Source organism: Myotis yumanensis, unplaced genomic scaffold (genome assembly GCF_028538775.1).
Source record: "Myotis yumanensis isolate MYYU_CA2020_CCGP unplaced genomic scaffold, mMyoYum1.0.hap1 SCAF_6, whole genome shotgun sequence".
Taxonomy (NCBI): Eukaryota; Metazoa; Chordata; class Mammalia; order Chiroptera; family Vespertilionidae; genus Myotis; species Myotis yumanensis.
Window position 1 is genome coordinate 62,895,915 of NW_027223757.1, and position 19,804 is coordinate 62,915,718.

A 19,804-nucleotide genomic window follows, 5' to 3' on the forward strand; every position below is an offset into this window, starting at 1 on the left:
CCACTTAGCCAAGCAGAGAAGAAGAAACGTCAAGGACTGCTTCAGCCTCTGTGCAATAATCTTTATCCCCAGCACAACAATAGGTGATAAGGATTCAATCTGTTACAGCCTCAGAAGTCTCAAAATACTTTCTGCAGTTATCCCTTCTTGAATTAACAGAGCTTTGAAACAGCTCTGTTTCAGCCCACTCATCCCCATATCTATCTATCTAACTACACATTCACAACCGCCCACACACACACACATACACACACACACACACACACACACCCTGAATCCCTGACTGTAGAGGCCAGTTGGGAAGTGACAATATCTGTAGGTTTTGCCCTACTGTAGCCCCTAAATCAGCGGTTCTCAACCTGTGGGTCGCGACCCCTTTGGGGGTCGAACGACCCTTTCACAGGGGTCGCCTAAGACCACCAGGAAAACACATATATAATCACATACTGTTTTTGTGATTAATCACCATGCTTTAATTATGTTCAATTTGTAACAATGAAAGTACATCCTGCATATCAGATATTTACATTACGATTCATAACAGTAGCAAAATTACAGTTATGAAGCAGCAACGAAAATAATTTTATGGTTGGGGGTCACCACAACATGAGGAACTATATTAAAGGGTAGTGGCATTAGGAAGGTTGAGAACCACTGCTCTAAATAGTCCCCATTCAAAAATATGTATATTTTTGAATGGGGACTATATATACTAAAAAATACATATATATTCAAAAATATATATATCCTACCCATAATTCACTAACAGCATTTTTCTGGCATTTGTGTTTCTATTAATTACCATTGTGGTTCCCATTTTTAAACATGGACCATGCAGCAAGCACTGTGCATTATCTCATTTAATCTTCACAGCAACCCTTAAGTTGGTGTCACTCCAATTTTACAGTTCAGAAAACTGCAGCTCACAAAGGGGAGTAGCAGAGGCAGAATTTGAACCCAAATCTCTCATAAACCAAGGTCTTAAAAACCACTCAAGGCCACCAAACCAGAAATGGTATCAGAAAACTACAAGGGTAACTGACATCTGGTAGAATGTATCCAAAAGAAGAAACTACCCACGCCCTGAAATTCTCTGAAAAACTCTTGGGGAGAGTAGAAGCAATATAACTATGTCATAATCCTCTGTGCTTCATGCTTCATCCCATTTAGAAGATGTAAATTAATCAACTTCATATCTGGCTTACAAAACTCTCTCACAAAATTTATATATCTCCTAGTGCCCAACAGTCTAACAACCTCCAATAGGACCTGCGTGTTACCCCCTTTTTTAAAATATATTTTTATTGTTGATAGTATTATAGATATCTCCCATCCCACCCCCTCCCTGTACTCCCCTCCACCTAGGCCCTGCTCACCCCACCCCCAGGGTCTTCAGTACCCCACTGCTCGTGTCCATGGGCTATGCATATACCTTCTAGTTCTGCTCTCTGAGTCAGGATGTCCAAAGCTTCCGCGGCTTTAGGGCTCCCCAGGAAGGACAGCGCATACGTCGTAAGAGCCAGAGTATAATTGTCTGGGATTCCTCTGAGGAACTCAGACTCCAAAAACTTGATAGAGTTTTTCACATCAAGATGAGGCTTGAAAGAAAAAAATATATATTTTACCATTCAAAAGAACCCCAAAAGTATTTTCAAGCATTTATTCAAAAAATAATTTCAGCGTCCAGGAAGCACCTGACTTTTGACCTAGGCAATGGGAATCAACAATGATCGTTGACATTCACTGATTTGCCATGTGTTTAAAACATAACACTACTTTTCCGTTTTTGAAAGTAAACAGGCACCGTGCCTTGCAGGAAATAAAAAGTAGAACTTTTTGCCAGGGTTTCTCCCATTGGATATCATGAATTCAGATTCAAGCATACAATATAGTTAAAGAAAGATACTTCTCATATGTGATCTCAGGGGTTGAAGCTCGAAATTCAGGGGAAAGTTTCTCTTCTGCACACCTAGACCTGGGCTAGGAAAATAGTAGGAGCTTAATATAGAGAATGGCTGGTTTTGATCAGGTGAAATGCAGTCGGCATTAAGCAGTAAAGGCATCAATCATTGAGACAGTTCTGGAGCAAAATTAAGCTCATTAGCATAACTTTCCACGTACACTCATTCTCAACCAGACATCCATGCCCATTTAACACGCTTTTTAGAGTGTGGGTGTACTTTGTACTAAATGAGCAGACACTGTAATTGCTCCATAATATTTTAGAAATAAAAAAAATCCATCACAACCTAAATTTAATAAAATGCACTCCCAAATTCTGAAGAATTGTCTGTCCCCTAAGAAATTAACCTTTCCAACAATAAAATAGGAATTGACTTAGCTTACCAACAGCAAGTACAACAACATTTATACTGGAAAGCATTTTTAGAATTCTCCTAGTTACTCTGAGAAAGTGGGTCAATATTTTTATTTTCAGATTTTGGAATGTGGTCACAAATGCAAAGCAAAAGGATGCCCAAACTCATACTTCAAATGTGATATAAAATACAAAATTCCCTAAGTTTCCAGACACATATTGGACCCATCCAAACCTACCTCTCCTGTGATTCCCCACCCATCATTTATGAAATCAAAGATGAAATACCTGATACTTTCTATAACCCAGGAGAGAAGTCACAATATAAGCTGTAAGCGTTACTGGACTTTTATTGCCACCTTGAAGCTCACTGTGGATCACTCTTCCTGGCTCCCAAAATTCACCATTGGATTTCTGACGTCCTTTGAGCCATGTATATATTCTGCGTAACACATTCTGATCAATATCTATGTAATGATCAGCTTCAAGGAAACATCGTAAAACAAAGGCTGACAACCTTGGGGAAAAGGGGTGGAGGGAAATGACATAAAATACAATTAATAAAGTCCTCCAAATAACGCTGAGCAAGAAAACACCAACAATAGCAACACTTTTTTCCCCATCAGAAGAGTCACCCAAGGGAGACTCACCGAAGAAGAAACAAAGGGAAGAACACAACAAGGAGGTAACACGAACAACTCCGCCTACCTGGTAGACCTAGTTCCCACTTGAGTGTGATCAAGAAATTTCAGGTCAACTCACATCATCTCAGACTTAGAAAGGAATTTAGAAATCATCTAATACAGACTCATTATTTGATAGATTGAGAATTTGCCATTCCAAGAGAGTTAAATAAATTGTCCAAGATTACTCATCTTTGGACTGTTCTGGGTATTTACCAAGGATGAACTTATTACATACTTCTCTCAGCCCTAAAGATATGAATAAAGTATATATAGGTCACAAACTGCCATACTTTTAAGTAGAGAAAATTGATATTTTCTTTCCCATAGGACAGGAGGCAGCAAATTAAAGTCTATGGGCTAAATCTGTTGGGCTAGGTCTGGTCCTTGGGCCAAATACAGCAAAGTCTGTTTTGGGTGTTGTTGGGTTTTTTTTACCTCTCCCTGCTCCATCCTCCATCTAAAAATTTGTTTTAAAGGTATAAAAGGAAAAAGAGAGGAATGAGAGGAGAGGGGAAGAATATGCTGCAGAGACACCATGTGGCCTATAATGCCTAACATACTTACTCTCTGAACCTTTACAGAAAAAGCTGGCTGATCCCCACTACAGAACACTAAGTATTGAGGTGAAAAGAATGTCAAGCAATAAAACACTGAAACCTTTCTATTTTTGGATCTATATCCTGACTCATGCCAAAAGAAAATTTGAACCAGATCTGTTTCATCCTATAAAAGATTTAGTGTGGTAAATATTATTAATATTCAATAATATCCAGTTCCCTTTTACTTTCAGGATACAGAGGAATTCACTTTCTTGCCTCCCTGAAGTGAAACATGACCATGTGACCAGCTTTGATAATGATAAAGTGAAAAGAAATGGTACACCCAGGCTGAAGCATCCAATTGCCAGAGCTGCATATTAAAGCCTGAAGCTTCCCGGTGAGGTGAGATGGTGGCAGCTGAAGCATAGACTGTAGTGCCCCCTGCTGGCCCATAGTGGAAATGCAGCATGTGAAAGAAAACCTCTTGTAAATACTGTAAGCTACTGAGATTTAAGGGGTGATTACCATAGCGTGCCCTGTCCAACCCAACTGATACAGTCAGTCTTTTTCTGAGTGAAATATAGAATTGAAGATAGTAAGGAAAGAGCAAGGAGAGAGAGCAATCATCCAAAATCAGCCATGCAGAGATTCCATTCTGGAAGAAACTCTAGATACTCATTACTTAATCCCACACACATAAAAATAACGTTAAACAAACTACACTGACTGCCTTAACAAAAAATTCATGTTGATCATATAAATTAAAGAAAAAATTATGTCATAATCACCCGGTATTTCTAACTGAATTTTCTTGTCAGCCCTACCTACCATCATCGTGTGGTATTTTTATTTTTTGCTTTTTCCAAAAGAGGACTTATGACCTATCTTTTCTACACAAAAACACTTGCTTTGTTAGTGTTTTAAAATCATATTTAAAGAGGAGAATCTCTTTTAAAGCCAGGCTATGGGGAAAACAGCCTCAGAGCCTATATATACAACACATCTACCAATTTCATGGCCATCGTGACCTAGTGAGGGCCCATTCCATGACAAGGATTTGCTCTGTTAGCAAGAACACTTACCAAGTGCTCCCAGAAGGGTCATCATTCCCAAAGGCACTGAAAGAGCCATCTTCCCTTTGATAGAGAAGTTCTCTCTGGTAACCTGAAGACACCAAAATAGATCATCAATGTAATCAACTTGCAATGACTGGCAGTTTCTAATCATGTTTTCATACCGAGGAAACACGGGTAGAGAATAGGAAAGAAGACGAATTCAAATCAGCAACTAATATAAAATATTTTTCATGTTAAGTCCTGTGGAAAATGTAAAATACCAGCATTTTTTCAGCAGAATGCAAAAAAATAACAACTGTGATATCCCCAAATTAAAGTAAATTCAGAAGAATACTATAACATAGACAATAATTCTAGCCATTCAAAAGCAAGCTAACTGAAGGCAGAGTTTTCTTTGACTCTGCAGTTTCCAGTCCAATGCTTTCAATACTTAGTCACCAAAAATTGCTGGATAGCTAAGAAAAAAGTCTAGAATTTCAAATTAAAGTTGAAAGCTAAAACAGAAAATAAAAATGCTTTCTAGTTTTAGGCCAGCAACAGAGGGATTTGGAGAAAGGGAGAATTATTAAATAATCGAAGACAATGCCTCTAAAAATTTTTTGCCATGGCCAACTGAGGTAAACCAGAGACCAATTGGTCTGCTCAATCCTAAGTTCTCACTTAAGAAAAAACAACTTGATGGTGGTAATGAAGTCTCACTATAGAAGTAAATTGGGGAGGGGGTTAAGGTTCATGTGTCTGTTTTAATTAAAACAGATGTTTCATATTTGCAAATAAATGGTTGAAAAAAAAAGAGGCACATGTTTCAGAGCTGCTGAGCGAAATCATAGGCCCAAATCTAAATACCCACCAAACAACCACAACAGACTAACTTGCTAAACATGAAATTAAAATAGCAATAATTTATCATTAAATATCAAGCATGAGCAACAGCCAAAAACATTTCCAACTCCAGGCATTATCAATGATTCTCTAATAACCAAGAATTCTTCCTGAAAATGGCAGGATTCCACCACAGGCAGGGGAGGGCACACACTATGACCTTGCAGCGTCCATGTAGAGCCCAGCAACCATGAACATTTGTAATAAGTTGATCTTAATCCCTAGTGAAGTCTAGTAATAAAAATTTTACTTTATAAACACCACATTTTAGGAGCATCAATAATTATAGTTATTCATATCTGAGTGACAAAACATAAGCATTAATATTTTTAAAGTACAGTTAACCTGCTCTTTCCATGCCCCAAATTTTTCTCCATGAGTCTTTCCACAAGAAACCCTAGATCTGAGCAGCTGATTTAAACTACTGTAAGACAAAGCATTGGGAAAACAAGACACTGTCTCATGGTGACCTTTAAGACCTATGGTAAAAGAAATAGAGATACCATTTAAATGATGGCAGAATTTCGCTTAATCTGAAGAAGGGGATATTGGGTTATAATTTATATGTTTAAAACTAAAATATTGTGGCACAGTAATTAAATAGCCAACCTTTATCCAACACTGATTATGTGTCAGGAACTGCTCAAAGCCCTCTCAGGCCCCAGCTAATCCTCAGAACAACCCGATGATGTAGATGCCATTAGTATCCCTTTTCAAAGATGATAAAACTGGAATGTGGATACACCATGTGCAAAGTCACACAGCTGGTGGGTATTGGAGATAGGCCTTAGCCAAGATCTCTTTGTGTGCAACTGCTGTTTCCTATTAATTCAGAGACCTCTTTCAATGACTTATGTATGAAAAGTCCTTAGCACAGCACTTTTTCCAGGACAAGCTCTCAATAAGTAACAGATATCATTTCAACCGCCCAGTTATTTTTCAAAATTGGTCAATCTGACTACAAAACACTTTATTTTAAATTTTTCATGGCAAACACACTATTAGCAAAGTTAAAAGACAGGTGATGAACTAGAAGAAAATATTTGCAGCCTGTAAGAGAAACAAATGGCTAATATCCCTAATAACAAATTTTATGTATATGTTTATATATAATTACAATGTATTTATTTATATGTATATATAGAACATTTTTAAATTTAAAAGGGAAAAATTTTAGATCCCTAATAGGGAAAAAATGAATAAAAGACAAGAACAGACATTTTATAAAAAACAAAGAAAGATGGACCTTAATATGTGAAAAATATTCATCTTCATAATAAGCGAAATGCAAATTAAAGCTACACTGAGGTACCATTTCTCACCCATCACATTAGCAAAGATTCAAAAGCTTGACCATTCATTCTGTCCGGGAGGCTGTAAGGAGACCAGGGTCCTCATCATTGCTGGGGGGGAATTCAAAATGGTACAACTCCCGTGTAGGAAAACATCTATACTTTGTAACCCAATAATCCTACTTCTAAGAACCCATCCTAAAGATACACCTCCAACAATATAGACATATTCATACAAAAGTTTATTCATTGAAGCTTTATTTGTAATTGCAAAAATATCGGAAATGACCTAAATGCCCCCAAATTAGACTCTGGTTAAACACAATGTAGTGCATCCTCACAATGCAGTACTATGCAGCTGTGAAAAAAGAACGGGGGCTATTTCTCTGAACTTATGTGTAGTAATTTGCCGGATATATTATTAAGTGAAAAAGGCGAAGTCTAAAATAGCATGTATAGCATATAACTTTTTGTGTAAGAAAAAGAACCAAGAAAACATATGCGTAGATGTTCATTTCTGCAGAGAGAGAAAGAAACTAGAAACTAATGAAGTAAGTTACCTACAAGGATAGGGAGAAGGGATACAAGAGTTACATATACCTTTGCATATACCTTTTAGAACAGGTTTGACTTTTGGAAGAATTGTTCTACATATTCAAAAAATCAAATAAGAATGAAAAAAAGTTAAACTTTTGGAGGAAAAAAAAAAACACCACAGCAAAAAAATCTCTTCCTTTTTCAGAGCTAGTCAGGGATCACAGAGAAGCAGAATAATGGTCTAATATTCACAAAAGAAATTAGCAAAAGAGTCCAAGACATTCTCCCTCGATTTCCAATTCAAGACTAAATCTACCAGACTGTGAACTCAGTCTGGCAGAGGAGAAGGGAGGGGAGAGGAGGAAAGAGAGGAGAGGAGAGGAGAGGAGAGGAGAGGAGAGGAGAGGAGAGGAGAGGAGAAAGAAGAGGAAAAGAGAAGAGGACAAAGAAAAGGAAAGGTACAGGGCCCTCCATCACTACAGGAGCTGCTCCTGTGAAAGGAAGGACCCACATGGAGAAGAAGACCATGTGACTCCAAGCCCCAAATCACATCAACAACTGCAGTTCCAAGTCTGAGTTATTGTAAAACCAGTCAGAGAGATGAGCTCATGGAGATGAGATCAGTGCTTATGGAAATTACCCCTCAGGTGGCTGACCTCCAGCAGTCCCCATTAATATCAACAACTAGCACCATTCTTCCACCAGGGGCAGCCAGCCCAGCGGAGGGGAGGGGGGTGAGGACTCATGGACAATCTCCTGTTGGGGAGTGCATTTCTTGAGCTGGTTTAGATAAAACAGAAAAGCTAAACCACCAGCCCTGCTCCCAATGGTCAAATAAAGCAGAGAATCAGAACCTAAAGAGAGCAGCTCGCATGGCTCTCCTGGTGGGAGTCTCCTGTGATGTTCCCTTCCTCTTCCTAAACCCTCTCTGTACCCTTAAAGAGCCCTTGGCTGCTCGTCCTCCAAATCACCCATCCCAGAAGCAGAAATGACATTGTTGGCTCAGCTGTAATGTCTATCAATACAATTCAATGTTCGGTGTAGTCACCTAAGTTGGAGACGTTTCATCATGATAGGTGAGAAAGGCAAAAGCATGGTGTTCTCCAAAAGTTTATGAGGAAATAAGAGTACAGCCTTTAAGTTCATAGTTTTATGACTAATCCTTGAGTTAGAAAGTAATAATACCGTATAACCAGAATTACCAGACACTCTGACAATTAAAATACAGAAGAAGTCCAGAGGTCCACATGAACTGTTCCTTATTAAGGGCCAGAAAAGATACTTATTGGGCCATGACTTTTCTTTGAAATAGCCACAAATGTAAAACATTTACAATTTATCATGATAAATATGAAAGCACTGTGCAGAGAAACACACAGAAAAGTAATGTTCTAACCATAATTTAATGTTGTTTACCTCAAGTGTCAAAATTGCATACAAAAAATAAAAAGGGTAAAATCCGCTCCCTGTGACTGTATCAATCACTTCCTGTGGTTTAAAAAAAAAAAAAAAAGCTGGTGAAAATATCCTCTGTACTAAAAGATAAGTAGTCATAATCAACTCCCTTCCTCTCTGTGACATGAAATGGAAGATGAGAACTTTACCAGGTTTTTCAGTAACATCTCCACCATTGCCCCTGGCCACTCTTGTGATGACCAATTGCAGTATCAGGCTTCTGAAACCTACTTTCCCCCTGTTTTTATTTCAACAGAGAAAACATAATGTGTTTTCAACTAAGCCCAGTCTGAGTCTCACTTGAAAATCGAGCTGCAGGCACCAGGATTTAAATATTTGAAGAAAACAAGTGTCTTCAATCTCTAATTAACAGATTCAGGTCCTTATCAAAAACAGCTTTCATTTTACGGTTCTATTTTTCTTTTGACAGCAAAAGACACTTCATTCAATGATGTAGCTGTTGTTTTGGATAAAAAACAATGGGTCAGGTTACAAGGCTCTTGGGCCAAGCATGATTTAAGTAAAACAATGCGCTGTTCATAAATGACATTTAAGTAATATAATCATGACTCATGCCAAAGCCACTTTAATTTCGTAAAAAATAAAAACAACAACGGTATATTTAAAGAACTTTGGCAACTGTGATGGCAAAAGAAAAAACAGAGTCTCTGAAATGAGACGCTGATTTCATAATGAAAATCATTATACCAAGAAGTTTCTGTCCTCCACTTTGAAATGTGATTCAGTTCAGCGTGTGAAATGGTGCATGTAGGGGCGCTCCACTGTACCGACTTCCATCAGCCACTTCACCAGCTCAAAAGGCGAAACACTGAAACCATTGGTCCCGATTCCTAGCTGAGGGGAACCTGCCTGCAGTGTTGACAAGTAACTACTGCATTGTGGGAGAACTTTCGAGATCTTCTAGATCCAGTCTCCACATTAGGATGGTGAACCTAAGGCCCCAAAAAAGTCAATATTGGTAGTAATGTGTTCATCCATCCTGCATTTATTGAAGTGCCAAGATAGGGCTACAGTGGAGAAGATACTAAACATGGTCCCCACTGCCAGGGAGCTTACCTTCTAGTGCAGGAGACAGTTGGATTATAAAAAGAATGAAAATTGCAGGGAGAGGAACTGCGAAAGCATCTCCCCGTGTTTGGAGGGTCCACCCACGTCCCTTTCAAACCCTGGTGCTTTTGGACATAAAATAAAAGAATAAAAATTAAAAATAAAAGGGGGGGTGGGAGATATCTGTAATACTATCAACAATAAAAATATATTAAAAATAAAAATAAATAAAGCCAGCTAACGTAGCTCAGTGGCTGAGCACTGACCCATGAACCAGGAGGTCACCGTTTGATTAACAGTCAGGGTACATGCCCGGTTTGCAGGCTCGATCTCCAGCAGGGGGCATGCAGGAGGCAGCCGAGCGATGATTCTCATCGTTGATGTTTATCTCTCTCTCTCCCTCTTCCTTCTTCTCTGAAATCAATAAAAATGTATTTAAAATATGTTTTAAAATAAAAAAGCAAGATAATTTTAAATAATGTTATGTGGTGAATAAAATGAAATGGGATAATGTAAGTGATAATTAATAAATGGTCAGAAAAGGCCACTCGGAGGAAAACACTACATGAGTGATGAGAAGGAGCCAGCCACAGGAGGATCGAGGGGAAGAGCCTCCCAGAAGGAGAACAAGTTTGAAGGCTCTGAAGCTCCAGGCGGGGAGCCAGATGGGGCAGCATCAGACAAGGTGGAAGGTGGAGGCCAGGCCGTTCAATCGGGGCCTTGTAGGATGAGGCCGGGAACCCAGTGGAGAATTTTAAGCAAGTCAGTGACATGATTTTGACAATTTCAAAAGGTCCCTTTTATAATATGTGGAGACGGTGAGCACAGAAGCAGAGAATCTATGAGCCCCTAGAGTGGTCCATGGTGGCATATGAATGGGAGAACTAGCCATGGGATGGACAGAGGGGAAGAAGCTCCCATTTGTTTTTAGAAGGAGAATGGACTAGATTTACTTGTGGACTTTAAACCTTAACTCCCTAGCTAGATGCAACTGACTGCTGCTACAATATATCATGTCGTCTTCACGACAGTCTAGTTCCCACATACTTTCCTCTCGGAACCAACAAATTAAATTTTGAATACAAGTCAGAATCTTGTGTTCTCAAGGTTAAATTATGACCATTTCAAATACATTTTACTCATCTCCTTAAATACAACCATTATTGCAATGTGCAAAGATCTCCTTTGTTTTTAGCCTGGCACACACTATTATACCACAGAGAGCACTTGGAGTTCAAATCCCAGCTCTGCCACTCACTTGCTATAGGACCTTGGGCAAGTTAGTTAACTTTTCTGTGCCTCAGTTTCCTCATCTGTAAAAACAGGAGGATACTACTAATTATGAGCATTAACTGAGATATTAGATGTAAAGTGTTTAGAACACTGCCTGCCACATAGTAAGCACTCAACTACTGGTCGCGGTTGGTATTAGCAAGTGACAGACACAAAGTATCTGGTGTCTACAAACAGAATGAGCCTCTGAAGGAGTCAGGGTAGAGTCACCACTGGTATGCCCTTTACTGAGGGTCAAGCAGGGCCTCCCCGGACAAAGCTTTCTCTCCTCACCATCTGCTCGACATTTTATTTGCACTGAGAAGGTCCCCACCTGGGACACCACCTGTGTGTATGTCCAGACTCTTCACTGAACAGGGAATTCCATGAGCAGAAAGGCCCTGAATTCCTCTGTCCCCAGCACTAGAAAGGACTAAATGTTTAATGAATAAGTGAACACTCATTCCTTTACGCAGCTTTAAATTTCATGTCCCTTATTAAAATACACACCCCTCCCAAAACCAAACCTTTAACAAACACCTGAGAAGCAATCAGAAAAACAATGAGCTGAAGACTCACACTCCCAGCACATTTCAGCACCATCTACTGAGTCCCACGATCACATAGCAAAGACACAATCTGTCTATTTTGAAAAATGGTCTAGAGTGAACTCTGCCTTAAAAAAATAATAATAAAAATAAAAGTATGGCCATAGCTGGTTTGGCTCAGTGGATAGAGCGTCGGCCTGCGGACTGAAGGGTCCCAGGTTCGATTGAGGTCAAGAGCACATGCCTGGGTTGCAGGCTTGATCCCTGGTGGGGGACATGCAGGAGGCAGCCAATCAATGATTCTCTCCCATCATTGATGTTTCTATCTCTCTTTCCCTCTCCCTTTCTCTCTGAAATCAATAAATATATATTTAAAAATAAATAAATAAATAAAATATAAGTATGTTTCTAAAATGCTTACCTTGAAAGGGGACATATGTAATACTTTCAACAATAAAGATTTAAAAATGAAATAAAATGAAATGCTTACCTTGTCTCATAAATGAAAGGGCTTTTTCTTTTAAACTCTCTGTCAGTTGTTTCTTTTTAGTCAGGTAATCCAAAACATAAATATTTGGAGCAAAATTTATCATGTTCTGTTCACCACAGCCATAAGGCATCTGAATCAATGAGGCTAAGCCACTGATGGAAGAGCCAAGAATATCTCCTGAAAGCACAAGATGGAAACACATTCAGCAAATACTCCATACCTGCACCTGTTGGCGGCGAACAGACTTCCACATCTGGTGCTCAGAACAGAGTAGAAAATTTACATAAAGTATTTAGGATGACTGCTCAAATACGTGATAATACAGTGATACTGAACTTGCAGATTACATGACAGATTAGAACACCTTTATCTCAGCTAAAGATATAGGCATACATTAGGCAACAAAATAAGTTTAAAAACAATTGTTGAACAAAAGAGGCAAGAATTAACCATAGCAAACCATCATTCTTCTATAGGGAAGAAATGATTTTTTTAATTAATATTCTTTACATAAATAGAACTCCATTCTGATTTCTTACTAATACACTACAAATACTAGAGAAATAATTTTTTAAAAGATAGAAATTGTAATGTTTTTCAATGTGCTTTATTAAAGTAACAACAAAGTAGAACTAACAAATAGAAGCATTTCCATGACTTTCAGGATCAAAAAGATTAGAAATACTCTTCAGAGATAGTTATAGGAAATAAAACAAAATGTAATTAAAAGACTTCTCTACCCACATTCTAACACCATGACTCAGTAATATAAGTGGAAATTCAGAAAAATAGAGGTTGAGTTCTAATTCTGCCCCCACTGAGGTTGAGCTATATGGAGAAGAATATTCTTCTGTGTAGTTTAGAAACTTATACCATTTCAAGTCCAAATACTTAGTGAAAATCCAATCCTTTAAAAAAAATGAATCCTAAAGGAGAGGAAGAACTCTTTCATACGAGTAGGCTGCAGTCACACTACGATATGATGTCAAACTTCATATGTTAACTCAAATATCTAAATAAAGGTTATATTATTACCACTGCAGGTTCTGTTTCTAATATTCAGAGTGAACATAAATTTAGACTCTCAAAATTCAAAGAGCAAGCTGATATTCAAACATTCTGGGCTACCAAATAATCTTTTTAAAATAAAAACCATATAAAAATAAAACTTGAGCCCTGACCGGTTTTGCTCAGTGGATAGAGCATTGGCCTGCAGACTGAAGGGTCCCAGGTTTGATTCCAGTCAAGGGCATGTACCTTGGTTGTGGGCACATCCCCAGTAGGGGTTGTTCAGGGGGCAGCTAATCGATGTTTCTCTCCCATTGATGTTTCTAACTCTTTATCCCTCTCCCTTCCTCTCTGTAAAAAATCAATAAAATATATTTTAAAAATAAATAAATAAAATAAAACTTGAAAGACCATTCTTTACCTCAAGCTTAAAAAGTAAATTTCAGAGCACTTCAATGACCCTAGATTCATTCCAATGTAAGGGGTGATGATATACATTTAAAATTCAAGGCTCTTGCCCTAGCTGGTTTTGGCTCAGTGGATAGAGCATCTGCCTGTGGACAGAAGGGTCCCAAGTTTGATTCTTGGTCAAGGGCACATGCAGAAGGCAGCCAATCAATGATTCTCTGCCATCATTGATGTTTCTATCTCTCTCCCTCCTTCTCCCTTCCTCTCTGGAATCAATGCAAATATATTTTAAAAATAAAAATAGATAAAATAAATAAAATTCAAGGCTCTTCCCTTTGGGTGCATATGTGGACTGCATCCCCCCAGCATCCCCACACTGCAGGAGATGCCTATGCAGAACTTATTCCCCTAAACAGTTTATTTAATTCTTTTTAAAGAGTTATATCTGCCCTAGCCAGTTTGGCTCAGTGGATAGAGTTTCAGCCTGGTGACTGAAGGGTCCCAGGTTCAATTCCAGTCAAGGGCATAAGCCTGGGTTGCGGGCTCAATCCCCAGTAGGGGGTATGCAGGAGGCAGCCAATCAATGGTTCTCTCTCATCATTGATGTTTCCATCTCTCTCTCCCTCTCCCTCCCTCTCTGAAATCAATAAAAATATTTTTGTAAAAACAGAGTTATATCTCGCCGAAACCGGTTTGGCTCAGTGGATAGAGCGTTGGCCTGCGGACTGAAAGGTCCCAGGTTTGATTCCGGTCAAGGGCATGTACCTGGGTTGTGGGCACATCTCCCAGTAGGAGGTGTGCAGGAGGCAGCTGATCGATGTTTCTCTGTCATCGATGTTTCTAACTCTCTATCTCTCTCCCTTCCTCTCTGTAAAAAATCAATAAAATATATTTTTTTAAAAAAGAGTTATATCTAAGGCTCCAAAGAAAGTCCTCTATAAAGGAATTGGTTACTTGGGGTTATAAAAAAAAAGCATTACACCTGCAGATGAGATGTAAAAGAACCTCTAAGAAAGTGCCTCAGGTCCTAACACCTTGAAAACCGAACCATTTTGATGTCATTAATCTAAACATTTCCTTCAATTTGTTAGAAAGCACAACTATATAAACAAAGTATTTGTGTGGAAGATCTGTTTAATAGTCAGTACAAAAGTACTTTTCGGGCACCAGCAGGAGATGAGGAGAGGATGCCTACAGTCAGTGAGTAGCTTCCTACTATAAAGGTGGCTTGTGTCCTGCACAGACAGCTCCCCTAAGCAGTAGCCCTCAACCTCCGGTGATCAGAATATACCTACCCTAGCCTTAGCCCAAGAGATTCTGACTGAGGAGGTTGGGAGTAGAGCCCAGAGATTTGTGTTTTTACAAAGCGCCATAGAAGATTCTGCTATTTGTCGGGACTTGGGAGCCACAGAAGCCAGAAGTTCTGTTCGTAGAAATAGCCACCCCCTGCAGCCACATTATAATGGGGACTTACTGCTCAAAAGTAATCTGCACATCAGATGTATCAGCATTAGCTGGGAGCTTGTCAGAAATGCGGAATCCCAGGTCCAGCCCAAGCCCACTAAGCCAGAATCTGCCTTTAAGCGAGAGCCCCCAGGTGATTCCTGTGCACATTGAACATTGAGAAGAACTGGTCTAGGACACATAGCTTGCTAGTCTGCCTTTCTATTGTAATCTTGCTAGCCTTTCTATTTGGTACCAACTGAAAACTTTTTGCAACCTCTTCGCATTTTGACTAAATAAGAAAATGTGGTATATCTACAAAGAGATGAAAACATATATTATCATGTACAAATAAACCAGTAGTGATGATGATACACTCTGTTCTTACCAACCACAGTGATCTGAACTCTTTCACTGCCATTCACTATATTGGGAGGAAAGGAGAAACTCAATGCTTTCTGTGTAGTTTTCAGCCTCTTGTTCAAGTCCAACAAGACGGATTGTGAATAGAATTTTTCTATTCCTTCTGCCTGTTGAAACAAAAGCAATATAATTAATGTGGTCCCTACTCGTCAATTTACCAAGAACTGTATGCAAATCATAAGACAAACATTTGCCCTGTTGTGTCTACAGTGTGTGTACCGTTAATGCCTACCATTTCTTGATTCTTGCTTCAAATCTGTTAATAAGTGTTTATTTTCTAGTTTAGGCAAAACATTTCATGGAATGGTAATGGAAATGACAATGTAGAAAATGAAAAGGTGATAAGAAAACCTCTCTGAGGTAGGTTCTATTATTACCCAAGAGAGAAATACCTTATCCAAAGTCACACTTGACAGAGCCGGGATTTGAGCCCAGGGCTGCCTCACCTCAGAGTACAAGTGCTTATCCACTATGCTGAGTTGTGTTTTTGTGCATAATATGTTCTCTAAAAAAAATCTATAAAATCTCTTCTACTTGTGCTGAGGAATTTCAAAATTTAAAATCTACATGTCCACTTAGCATGATTTAACAGGATCCCATTGTAACACAATTTGTAAATGTAATTGACTGCAAAAGAGACTTGCTTTATAGTCATACTATAAATTTATCTTTTATTTATTTTAATCCTTACCCAAGGAAATGTTTTTCATTGACTGGAGGGAGAGAGAGAGAGAGAGAAGAAGAAGAAGAAGAAGAAGAAGAAGAAGAAGGAGAAGAAGAAGGAGAAGGAGAAGGAGAAGGAGAAGGAGAAGGAGAAGGAGAAGGAGAAGGAGAAGGAGAAGGAGAAGGAGAAGGAGAAGGAGAAGGAGAAGGAGAAGGAGAAGGAGAAGGAGAAGGAGAAGGAGAAGGAGAAGGAGAAGGAGAAGGAGAAGGAGAAGGAGAAGGAGAAGGAGAAGGAGAAGGAGAAGGAGAAGGAGAAGGAGAAGGAGAAGGAGAAGGAGAAGGAGAAGGAGAAGGAGAAGGAGAAGGAGAAGGAGAAGGAGAAGGAGAAGAAGGAGGAGGAGGAGGAGGAGGAGGAGGAGGAGGAGGAGGAGGAGGAGGAGAAGGAGGAGGAGAGAAACATCAATGTGAGAGAGAAACATTGATGTGAGGGAGAAATATGCTTGGACCAGGAATCAAAACCGAAACCTGGGTATGTGCCCTGACTCAGCATAGTGGATAAGCACTTGTACTCTGAGATGAGGCAGCCCTGGGCTCAAATGCCAGCTCTGTCAAGTGAGACTTTGGATAAGCATTTAATTTCTCTCTTTGGTAATAATAGAACCTACCTCAGAGAGGTTTTCTTATCACCTTTTCATTTTCTGCTTTGTCATTTCCATTACCATTCCATGAAATGTTTTGCCTAAACCCAAGACCCCTCGGTGAACTGGACAACACTCTAACCAATTGAGCCACACTGGCCAGGGCATTCATATTCTAGATTAAAGAGGAGCCTTAGCTAATTTGGCTCAATGGATAGAATGTCGGCCTGTGGACTGAAGGGTGGCAGGTTCGATTCCTTCAAGGGCATATACCTCGGTTGCAGGCTCGATCCCAAGCCCTGGCAGGGACGCGTGTGGGAGGCAACCAATCGATGTGTCTCTCTCACATTGATGTTTCTCTCTCTCTGTATCTCCCCCTCCCCTTCCACTATCTCTAAAAATCAATGGAAAAATATCCTCTGGTGAGGATTAACAAAAAATAAAATAATAAATTAAAATAAATTAATATAATATAGTATAATATAATAACATAATATAAATTTAAAGAGGAAACTGGCAAGTACTTCCAAAGTGTAATATATTTTTACATATAGATGGGAAAAAATCATTAGACATTACCAGAAGGATAGAGGAGGTGAGCTTGCAGGTCTTGCCAACAAATCTAAACAAGAAAAACCATCTCCTGTTTCCTTTTCAACTATGTATTTCCATTTCATTTATTTGAAACTCCAAACACTTACCTTCACTAAAAGCCTCTGGGTGATAGCATCAGAAGCAGCAGGAGAAATAGCTGTGATTGTGATATAAATTTCCCCCAGATATGTTGGTTTGACTGGGAAAATAACCATCACCCCATCCTCACTAGGGACCAGAACGATCTGCATGTGCCCTGTGTCATTGACTTCATTTGAAGCCATTAGAATTTCAAATTTGTCACTTTTCTCAATGATCACCTTAACCTGGAAGAAAAAAATATTATTAAAGATTTTGTATAATAAATGCTCCTCTGTAAAGTGTTAACATTATTACTATTTTAAGTGCTATTAACCTGTGAGGCCCAAGACTAGAGAAAGATGAGATAGATTCAGTCAAGAAGAGGATGAAAGGGTACCATGGAAAACTTCATTGCTTTCTTATGCTTTCCATCTACTTCAATATATGTGGGGAAGGGTGTTCTTCAGAACATGAATTTCTCTTGTTATCTGATGCCTCTGAGTGATAAGGAGGGGCCCAGAAAGGTTATTTGTATCATGATATTGCCACCAGCCTGGTTTAACCATCATTCTGGGACACTGGTCTTACTAGAAAAACCTGAGACCAAAGGATGAAATGTTGTGACATTCACTGGGAGTCTCTGTTAAAATTAGTCCAAGGAAAGTCTGACCCCGACATTAGCTCTGAAGCATATACTGGTGGTCAACTTTGTAACGTGCACCAAAGTTGCAGTCCCATCAAAACGAGCATTTCTCTAGGCCTTGCACATTATGACTTGTTTTCCCATTTATTTTCTCAAAATATTTTCTGTAAAGACAGTAATTGTTATTCCCATTTCACAGACTATAACTAAGTTATTTGCTGGTAAGTGGTAGAGTGGGATGCTGAATCCCGGCCTTGGACTCCAGAGCTTAGGAGTCCATGCTGATTAGATGAAAAACTAAATTTTTATAATAAGAAACAATGTGCCTGGCCAGCATGGCTCAGTGGTTGAGCGTCAACCTAAGAACCAGGAGGTCACAGTTCGTTTCCCAGTCAGGGCACATGCCCAGGTTGCGGGCTCAATCCCCAGTGTGGGGCTTGTATGAGGCAGCCAATCAATGGTTCTCATCATTGATGTTTCTATCTCTCTCCCCCTCTCCTTTCCTCTCTGATATCAATAAAAATATATTTTTAAAACTAATAAAATAAACAATTTACTCTATGGACCTAGTGCTTAAAGAGATGACAGCATTTTCATGAAGTACGGCTGATAAGGTTAATTACAAATCCCCACTTACTCTGGGGGGAAAAAACAACCAATCATTTGGTTAACATTCCTATGGACACAGCACAAACAGTGAGCCTAATCCTGCCTTCCAGGGAACTGACTCGCTGAGGAGACACAAGGCACATGGCTCAAAACACCAAGCCTTGGAAACAGACACCCTGTCTAAATGTGAGGACAACACACGGAACAGAATGGTGAGGAAAGGCATCTTAGTTTCAAGCCAGGTCTTGAATGGAATAAATTCTTGCCAACCACACTGGGCAAAGAATGGCAGTGACAAGCAGCAACACATTCTAGATGTGAGTCAGACTAGGAAAAAACTGCAGACGGCAGGAAAGAGGAAGACCTGCCCCAGAGACAATAGGGAAGTTATGTGGCTAAACTGGGGAAAATGTGCTGGAAAGGACAGAGGAGAGAGAGAGTGCTTACACATGTGAATAATATCCCTAGACGTTAATAAGCAGAAGAAATAGCTGACCAAGGATGTTTATGCTCATTCCTCCAGAATGTATAAAAGGCTTAGATACCCAGAGCCTAAACACTAACCAAACCAGGCCCTGCACGTTTTCTCCATTTCTTCCTGTAGTATAAGTGGTGAACAAAATCTTTCATACATTACCTCAGTGTCAACTTTCAGATAATTGAATATGGTTATTTCCAAAGCAAATTCTTCACCTCTGATCACAGAGTTGGGAAGATTCGGAGAAATGAAAAATGGCTGAAAGACTTCTAGCTGGAAAAAACACAATGAATACATATTTTGTTCAAATCAAAATGTTTCATGTTTTATTGAATTAAAAGCAAATCTCACAAAACCTATGAAGCTTAACTTCACATAGAAATGTCCACTTGCCTATCAACATACAGCAAATGGCAACTCATCACAAATGAATATTTATTTTAGTTAATACTAGACTTTATTAAGGGCCACTAGGAACCAGGTACTTTACCCAAATTAATTCATTTAATCATTACAACCTTAAGAGGCAGTGTTATCCTCATATTTTACAGAGATTAAATAGGAAGTTCAGAGACCCTGTAACTAGTATAAGATCACATTGCCAGTAAGTGAAGGAGCCAGAACTGGACCCAGTGTGTGTGACATCAAAGTCTG

General features: G+C 39.2%; 1 protein-coding gene and 1 non-coding gene across 2 annotated transcripts in view; one reads left to right on the forward strand and one right to left on the reverse strand.

Annotated features, from left to right (window-relative positions):
* The window catches only part of CD109 (CD109 molecule), a 121,805-nt gene that overhangs the window by 16,358 nt on the left and 85,643 nt on the right, over positions 1 to 19,804 (reverse strand). The window contains exons 20-26 of the mRNA XM_070418229.1: positions 19,310 to 19,423; positions 17,447 to 17,665; positions 15,410 to 15,551; positions 12,163 to 12,339; positions 4,625 to 4,706; positions 2,606 to 2,834; positions 1,433 to 1,598 (exon numbers count right to left, since the gene is read on the reverse strand). Coding sequence (XP_070274330.1) covers positions 1,433 to 1,598; positions 2,606 to 2,834; positions 4,625 to 4,706; positions 12,163 to 12,339; positions 15,410 to 15,551; positions 17,447 to 17,665; positions 19,310 to 19,423 — 1,129 coding nt within the window. The remainder of the gene's footprint in view (positions 1 to 1,432; positions 1,599 to 2,605; positions 2,835 to 4,624; positions 4,707 to 12,162; positions 12,340 to 15,409; positions 15,552 to 17,446; positions 17,666 to 19,309; positions 19,424 to 19,804) is intronic.
* On the forward strand, positions 9,861 to 9,987 carry LOC139013339 (small nucleolar RNA SNORA71). The gene has a single exon (XR_011471991.1). It is a non-coding gene; the product is annotated as a small nucleolar RNA SNORA71 (small nucleolar RNA).